This window comes from Berghia stephanieae, chromosome 10, assembly GCF_034508935.2.
Source record: "Berghia stephanieae isolate SIO BIC M18660-M18661 chromosome 10, UCSD_Bste_1.3, whole genome shotgun sequence".
In the NCBI taxonomy this organism is placed as follows: Eukaryota; Metazoa; Mollusca; class Gastropoda; order Nudibranchia; family Aeolidiidae; genus Berghia; species Berghia stephanieae.
The window spans coordinates 41165375-41175374 of NC_088369.1; the positions used below are offsets into that span (position 1 = coordinate 41165375).

The following is a 10000-nucleotide window of genomic DNA, read 5'->3' on the forward strand; positions in this document are numbered from 1 at the left end:
GCCAAGATCAAAAATTAAGCCTGAAACATTAATGTGACGTCTCAAAACATTGTGAAAATTTTTTAAAAAATAATATATTATATATAATATATATATTTATATAATATAATAACTTTTTTTTAAATATATTTAGTTACATCTATATAAGTTTTACATAAGTAATATAAATAAATAAATAAATTATATATATATATATATTAATAATAAATTTATATATATAATTGGAGAGTGTGTGTGTGCTAGGGATTTTGATGAAAGAAAAAGAAAAAATGGAGAGGGAGAGAGACAACCAAACACAAGAAAGAGAGAGAGAAGAGAGAAGAGGAGAGAGAGAAGAAGAGAGAAGAGAGAGAGAAGTATTAAAAAACCTAAAAAAAAAAGTGCTAAATTTATTTTAAAAAGGGGAATAAAAACCCCGAAATTAATCTTTAAGCATAAAAAAACGCTATATTAAAATAATATTTGTAAAACTATATCATTTTCCCCACACCACCACACCACACACACACACACCCACACATTAAAAATAATATATTTAAATATTGTGGTTGTTTTTGTGTGTTGTGTTAATATATATATATATATAATATATATATATATATAAGATAGTTTTAGGTTGATAGATAGAACAGATAGAGAAATTTAGATAGATATATATGTAATAGATAATAGATAGATAGATCGACGATATGAATGATGGATAGATAAAGATAGATAGATAGATAGAAGATAGATAGATAAAATAGAAAATAGATAGATAGATAGATAAAATAGATAAATAATAGATAGATCGATAAAATAGATAGATAGATTGATAGAGAGATAGAAAGATAGATAGATAGATAGATATATAGATAGATAGATAGATAGACAGATATATAGATAGATAGGTAGATAGATATATAGATAGATAGAGAGTTAGATAGATAGATAGACAGATAGATAGATAGTGATAAATAGATATAGATGGATAGATAGATAGAAGAAAATTATAGATAGATAGATAGACGATAGATAGATAAAGATAAAATTAGATAGATAGATAGATAGATAGATAGATAGATAGATAGATAGATGGATAAATAGATGGATAACAAGAGAGATAGATAGATAGATAGATAGATAGATAGATAGATATATATAGGATAGTTTGGATAGATAGATAGAAGATAGATAATAGATAGATAGATAGATAGATAGATAGATAGATAGTTTTAGATAGATAGATAGATAGATAATAGTTAGATCTATAATATATATATATATTATGTAATATATATATATATAATATATATATATATATTATATAAATAATATATATTTAATATCGATAGATAATAGATAGATAGATAGATCGATAGATAGATAGATAGATAGATAGATAGATAGATAGATAGATAGATAGATAGATAATAGATAGATTAGATAGATAGATAGATAGATAGATAGATAGAAAAATAAGATAGGAAATAATATTTGCTTTATTTCAGCGCTAATTTCTCGGCACATAAAATGTTTCTAATCCTTACAACTACATTCTTATCTAAACAATAAAAGTAACATGTTAACATTACCTTACATCTAAATCTCCCAAACTCATTAATAGTTGTATATCCTCCCATCACCATTGTCACGAAATGTTATTATGAATGTTTACTTAGGTGTATTGTATACGCTAGTCCTAATGTTATTCTTAGTTCGTAATGTCTAACTTAATATCCTGCTGTGATGATCATGTCGTATACGTCCTTTTGTTTTGAGTTCTGTGTAATAGATTTAGGGACTGATCTTGGTATTGCGTAGGACCGTTAAGTTGTTTTAATTTATGTTCGGAAATGTCATAGGTCATGGATTTTCCCGTTGAGTCATTTCCTGGCACACAAAGAGAGACCATTTCTTTAAGTATTTCTTTTCTTTTAAAATTCCGTTTCTGGTTTTTGTAAAACTTTCATCCTTCCCATTCACCAGTTGGCCGTCTGTCGATTCGGACGTATTTTAGTCTCTATGCAAAGTTCAGCCGATGCTGTTTTGCAAGAGTTGTACTTAATTTTATTAAAATCAAATGTGATTTTAATGTTACAGGCCTTGTGGTTGGTGGAATTATTCATTTGATTCAATCTTTCTGCTTATATTATAAGTAATTTTAATACTAGTGAGTTTCTAATTTAGTAGTTTGTGCCAAGCACGTTGGGCAGTGACTACGTGTGTTGAGAAGTTTATATGTTGTGATATGTGTAAAGGTGATCTAGTTTTAGTATTATTGCTTTTGTTTTGCTATGTTAATTAAATATTTTTTCTTTCCCATTCTAGTGGGCCTGTTGATCTGGGGCCAAGCCAAAGAAACTATTAGATGAATTAACTTTAACCCTTTGAATTTGGATGTAAGACTTTTCTTCGTTTGATTTGTGGCCAAAGCCAGAACATTTTAATAGCCTTATCCTTGGCCAATGCCATCGATAGTATACCATATGAATATTGTTCATATCCGGCCAAAGCCGTGGACATTTTAGTTGTATTGTCATAAGGCCGACGCCTTAGATTCAAAAAGAGGTTGACAGTACGAATTGTGACAGTAGAAAGAAAGGACGACAGACTGCATCATCTCGACAAGAGAAGAAGCCCTGACGGACCTGTGACGGACAGTTCATATTGTGTTCTATGTGTTCTGTAAAGGTAAGGGGCCCCACCTTCTTGTGAAATCTGTTTTTGACTTATGTGACTTATTCATTGTTCCACGTTCATCGTTACTGCTCGTGAATTGAGTGTTCGTCATTACATGTGCGAATGAGAGATAGAGTGGAGAGAGTAATTTGCATTAATAAATTATATGAAATATGAAAATTTATTATCATTCGTTGTTGTTAGTTTGTTGGGCTGGTCAATTTGTTGGACGTTAGCAACCCTTTAAGGCCATTGACTGGGACGGAGGTTCTGCAGACCACCGACTCACTCTTTGGCATTGTCACTTTGTGACAACCATTATCATCATTATCATTGCCACCACCATCACCATCAGTTCCAATTGTCTACTTCATCACTGCCAGCTTAAAATAAGTCGACTGTGTAAAACAGGTTTTAGCCCCTCAACATTTAATCCTCCAACAACTCCCACACCCAATGCCCCCCCCCCCCCCCCCCCCTAAATCACATTGTCCTCTGTCACCCCCACATTATCCAGAGTTAAAAGATCAAAGCGGTGTCTCATTTCACCTGGACTTGACAGCGTGCCTCGGAACTACTGATTCCACACCTTACCCCCCAACAACAACCACCACCACTTCAACCACCACCACTTTCTCTCCCCCGCACAGCCATTTCTTTCCACTAACCCACGCCATAGTTTTTGAGTCTGCCGCACCGATACGCCCTTTGCAGTAATTATGTGTAAGAAAAAGTAACCATTACTTTATAAAATGTCCTGTCTTATGGACATGACCTCGAGTATATTATACGTTTTCACTTATCGTAAATTATGCTATAAAAACTTTTGATGACTTCATGCGGTTATGGGCTCTAGTGGTATGACACTCGCTATATATAGGATCGAAAGTTCCTGGATTCGATCCTCGGTCTGCGCAAAGTTGAGTCCTTGGAAAAGGCACTTTACTCACATATACATTCTCTCACCGTACTCAGGTGTAAAATGACTAACATGGCCGTCAAAATGCTAAGATGAATAAACAAAACATTGCATTAATGGCCAATGTTTTTTTTTTTATTCATCTTAACAACGCCACTACCACATTATCTCATTCATCTGTAGTGTTTCATTCATCCTGTTTGTTGATAAAGGGGAAACTCGAAATGTCCATTCTATCTGTTTTCGTAATTAAATTGAGGCTTACATTCAATTTTACATTGTTATTTATTTGAGAACACAGTTAGAATTCCAAAACACAAGAGTTTAAGAGATATTTTATTCTGCCCTTCAATCGATTCTGATTTCATCAACTATGGATAAAAGAGGTGTTTTTTTAAGGCGATAATTTAGCCCCTATACCAATCGAAACCTTTGTAATCTCATAGCCTGACAATAGCCATCGTAATTTTAAGCCTGGCACTGACCAAAAATGAAGTCAAAATGCCAGTCTTTTGCCACAAAAGAAAACAAATCGTGAGTTGTATTCAATAGTTCAACCAATGGAATCACTTGTTTCCTTGAGCTCTAACTAACGACAACTCACTAGACGCTACACAAACCTAAAAAAAATGACGTTAAATTGCCAGTCCGAGAGAGTTCTAGTGTCAGGCTATATTACGTTAACGATGGCTACGGTTCTAGTGTCAGGCTATATGTTAACGATGGCTACGGTTCTAGTGTCAGGCTATATGTTAACGATGGCTATGCTAGAACCGTAGCCATCGTTAACTTATAAATGATAATGAAATGATGATGATGATGATGAGGATGATGATAAAATGATAATAATGGTAAATCATCGATTATCATCATCATCATCATTACTATTATTTCTATCTAATAGTCAATTTTAACATTATCATCAAAACCTACGATAAAATGTGTACTTAGCCTCGATCCTCATGCATATTGAAATGTCGACATTACGTTACTGACACCCTATACACCCGAGTCTTTGATGACGTTGGTTTATGATGTGAGTTCGAAGTTCAAAGAGGTGTTAGGCCTAAAACATAAAGACGATTTTAATCTGTTGTAACGGCGATAAAAAATCAAAGGTGCTCTTACATTGTCGGAAGATTTAATTTCTTCCAATGGCGTTCATGGATTTATAATAGGTTTGTTTCTTCTCTTTTAAAAAATATATAATTGTTGGATATTATCAAATCATAATAATAATAATAATAATAATAATAATAATAATAATAATAATAATAATAATAATAATAATAATAATAATAATAATAATGATAATAATAATAATAATAATAATAATAATAATAATAATGATAAAAATAATAATAATAATAATAATAATAATGATAATAATAATAATAATAATAATAATAATAATAATAATAATAATAGTGATAATAATAATAATAATAATGATAATAATAATAATAATAATAATAATAATAATAATAATAATAATAATAATAATGATAATAATAATAATAATAATGATAATAATAATAATAATAATAATAATAATAATAATAATAATAATGATAATAATAATAATAATAATAATATAATGAAATTTAATAATAATAATAATAATAATAATAATAATAATAATAATATAATAATAATAATAATGATAATGTTGAAAACTTATATAGCGCTATAACTCCGAGACACCAGACTCTAAGCGCTTAAATTACAAATTACTTTGGCTGAAACATACTTATTCACACACACACACAAAAACACACACACACACACACACACACACACACACAACACACAACAGAAACTAGACAGACCTATCTTGCTTCTCATACCATCTACTAAAGTCTAAACAGATATGTTTTAAGCGAACGTTTAAAAATAGACAAAGATTCTTTTTCACGAATGCTCTGTGGTAAGGCTTTCCAAAACAGAGGGTCCGAAATGAGAAAAGGATCCCATTCCAGCATTTTTCCGTATTCGATGGACAACTAGTTTGGTGGATTGCTTGTTGTAATTATTTTAATATGCCTAAACGCGGTTTTTGTGTATATGTGTATACTTGTGTTTGTGTGTGTTTGTATGTGAGTGTGTTGTGTGTTCATTCAAATATTAATTTTCTTCAATTTTGAAATGCAATATTTTAGATACAACGAAGTTGACGTCACTCGGGTCTTTGTCATTGTTTTTTTTTTTTTTTTGTTTTTTTTTTTGCCATCCGCGTTTATGAGTAATTCTCACTAAACTGTATTAACCAGACTGTAAAAGTTCATGGTTACACAGAGTTGTGTGTTGGTCCGTTATACTTCCGGATGGCAATGTTGTGGGCTTCTTAGCCAATCGCATACTATCTATACGTGGGTGGGTGTGTGTGTGTGTGTGTGTTGTGTACGTGTGTGTGTGTGTGTTGTGTACGTGTGTGTGTGTGTGTTGTGTACGTGTGTGTGTGTGTTGTGTACGTGTGTGTGTGTGTGTTGTGTACGTGTGTGTGTGTGTGTGTGTTCATTCAAAGATTTTTTTTTTTTCAATTTTGAAATGCAATATAACCTCATGATCTTTGGCACAAGATCCAAACCGAATGATCTTTGGCTCAAAATATAAAGTTCATTTAGTCTGACACACAATACTAGTTGAATGACCTTTTACTCAAATTGGATTCAATAGTCTGATGTCACGTCCGCCCAGCAACCAGCAGCTTGGTTCTAAACAAAGAAAATCGGTACTCTTTATTCTTCATGCTGGCTAGAACTTTTTCACATGTCATGTAAAAAAGTCAAAACATGATCAGATTCAAAATGTTTTTCTCCTCTGGATACACTTTTATGCTCGTCGGAGAAGTATTTCATAAGGGCGTCCGCCATTGTTCCGATAGTTTAGAACAAGTTACTAAGTTATTATGAGTCATTACGAAGGAAGTGACGTCACGACTGTTGAAGTCTATTACTCAATGACCTTGACACATAATTCAAAGTGCATAATATTTACTCAAAAAATAACCTCATTGATCTTTGACACAGAATTCAAGCTGAAAGACCTTCGATACGAAATACAAAGTAACTTACCTGTTATACACAAAACTCTTCAACAGTCGTATCGTCACTTCCTTCCTAATTATTATTATCATTATTATTATCATTATTATTATTATCATTATATTATTATTATTATTTATATTATTATTATTATATTATATTATTATTATTATTATTATTATTATTATTATTATTATTATTATTATTATTATTATTATTATTATCATTATTACTATTATTATTATTATTATTATTATTATTATTATTATTATTATTATTATTATTATTATTAATATTATTATTATTATTATTATTATTATTATTATTATTATTAAATTATTATTATTATTATTATTATTATTATTATTATTATTATTATTATTATTATTACTATTATTATTATTATTATTATTATTATTATTATTATTATTATTATTATTATTATTATTATTATTATTATTATTATTATTATTACCATTATTATTATTATTATTACCATTATTATTATTATTATTATTATTATTATTATTATTATTATTATTATTATTATCCACAGGCTGATGACATCTTCGCCAATGTGGGCCTGAGGACCGTCAGAAACAGATACCACGGATGTGCTGTGGACAGCTTTGGGTAAGTCCCGCCCAACGTTCACTTATCTGCAGGTCTGATAACCCAATTCATTTTTTTCTTTGAGCTTATTGTTATAATGGAAATTAATATCAAAAGATGGAGCAAAATATTGTCCATCACAACAACGTTAAACTAGGCGTATGAGTGGGTTGGTTCGGATGTCAGACCTGTATATATTATATATATATATATATATATATATATATATATATATATATATATATAATATATATATATATATATATATATATATATATATATATGTACGGCTATGTGGTCTTGTGGTATGACACTCGCTTTCGGATCGGAAGGTCCTGGGTTCGAGCCTCGCTCGGCTCATAGTCTTGGAAAAGGCTCTTTACTTACATTCTCTCACCGTACCCAGGTGTAAAATGAGTGTTGTCTTTGTCCGAAAAAAAATTATAATATTGCCTTACAGGCGTCATGTCTTGTCCTAAATGTTAATGTTGCTTTTGGACAGGGATCCCTTGTAAAGCGCTTTGAGCACGTTTAGTGGATATTGCGCTATATAAAAGCTCAAATGAAAAATTAATTCATTTTAAATATGATGAATTGTCGGGTTCAACTATAACTTTACATGTACGAACAGAGACGCACAATAATTCCTTACTTCCCTCTGCAACAAAATAGAAATAATAAAATAAAATAATAATATTCACTTTACTCATCCAATAGGGGTAATAATTTGTCTCTAGGGCCTATTCCAAGGGAAGAGTGGAATAACCCAGGCGTAAGCCGCAGTGCAGCGCCGCAAAATGAGCTAGGGAGACGTGAATTGCTCAAGGTCACACAGCGCAGCGGCGGGGGATCGATCGATCGGTACCTTTCGGGTACGACGCAAAGACCGCTCAGAGGGGGATTCGAACTCTGGACCTCCCAATCCGAAGACGAGTTTTATAAGACTAGGCCACAACCATATAGATAGTATGCGCTTGGCTAAGAAGCTCATAACATTGCCATCCGGAAGCACAACGGACCAACACACAAAACTGTGTGTATCCATGAACGTTTATAGTGGGGTTAATACAGTTCAGTGAGCATTACTTATAAACGCGGATAGCAAAATATAACAAAGACCAGAGTCACGTCATCTTCGAACTATCTATAGATGCATATTTTGTATATCTCGCCAATCTAAACTTACGCCTTTTACTTCCCTTTTCTCCCCATTATGTTTCTACTGCCTAGATCGAAGAGAGAGGTCCGATTCCAGATTATTCTAAGAGACACTGATGTTGTCAGGCCTTCAAGCATATTCAATATCCTCGCCTACAGTGGTTCACAGGTAACACTTGGAATTCAAACATGTTCTTCAGTGATTTCACTTTTATTTTTTAAATTGAGATTCCATATTGCGCAATATCCACTAAACGTGCTCAAAGAGCTTTACAAAAATGTCCGTGTCCAACAGCAACACGTGATATGTAGAACGAAACATGACGCCTGTTAGGCGATGTTACATTTTTTTTTTGCGATAGAGACAATGCTGTTGACGGTACTCATTTTACAAATTAGTACGGTGAGAGAATGTGAGTAAAGAACCTTTTCCAAGGACTCAACTAGGCGCCGAGCGAGGCTCGAACCCACCCAGGACCTTCCGATCCGAAAGCGAGTGGCATATCACTAGTTGTTGGCCTGCAGCTTCCCACAGATGAATTGTATCATAATAAAATGTCGATATCGCCGAGACCTGGAGAAAGGAATGGACTGACTGCCCGCCAAAGGGTAGCGCAATAATCAACGACCCCCTATCCAACCACTGCCGGGATTCCACGAGCTGACAAGAAAGCAGTGGGTACATGCAAACAGGATCAGATCCCGACACGGCAGGACAGCGACAAACCTGTACCGCTGGGGCTACCGAGATTCGCCCAAGTGCACAGCATGTGGTGGTGCCAAACAAGATATGGACCACTTGGTCCTGCACTGCCCGTCCACAGCCGTGCCAGGGGGCTATGATACCGTCCATCAAGGAGGACAAAAATACCTGGACTGGAGTGAAACGGTTCACTTGGAGGTGTAACCATAAGAAATTACCACATAATAAAAATTAACGACAGCTTTTATATAGAGCACTGTCTACTAAACGTCCCCTAGTATAAGACGAGTCATGATGCCTGTAAGGCGATATTACTTTTTTTTTTCGGAAAAAGACTATTCCGTTAATGGCAAAATAATAAATTTAAACCTAATCACAGTGATAGAATGTAGGTCAAGAGTGAGTCTTTTCCAGGGACTCAACTATGCGTCGTTCAGAGCGGGACACGAACCCAGGGCCTTCCGATCATACTACAAGACCACATAGCCACATTACATCTGCGATGTCTCGCCCTGTGTTGGATAAAAATAATAAACAAAATAAAATTCCCTTTATACATCCCATTGGGGAAATTTGTCTCTAAGGTCTATTCTAAGGGAAGACTGGAATGACCCAGGCGTCAGCCGAAGTGCAGCGCCGCAAATTGAGCTAGGGCGAGGTGACTTTCTCAAGGCCACACAGCGCAGCGGCAGGTGATCGAATTCGGTACCTTTCGGGTACGAAGCAAAGACTACCGCTGAGACACGCTGTCCCTAAAGATCGAGAACATTGTAAAGCGTTTTGAACAAAATTCGTGAATAATGCGCTGTACAAAAGCTCAGCATTGTCTTCTCTCTCTCTCTCTCTCTCTCTCTCTCTCTCTCTCTCTCTCTCTCTCTCTCTCTCTCTCTCTCTCTCTCTCTC

At 33.5% G+C, this 10000-nt stretch overlaps 1 protein-coding gene across 1 annotated transcript in view; it reads left to right on the plus strand.

Annotated features, from left to right (window-relative positions):
* The window catches only part of LOC144980669 (uncharacterized), a 26726-nt gene that overhangs the window by 165 nt on the left and 16561 nt on the right, over positions 1 to 10000 (plus strand). Inside the window, exons 2-3 of the mRNA XM_078928347.1 lie at positions 7181 to 7257; positions 8467 to 8563. Coding sequence (XP_078784473.1) covers positions 7181 to 7257; positions 8467 to 8563 — 174 coding nt within the window. The remainder of the gene's footprint in view (positions 1 to 7180; positions 7258 to 8466; positions 8564 to 10000) is intronic.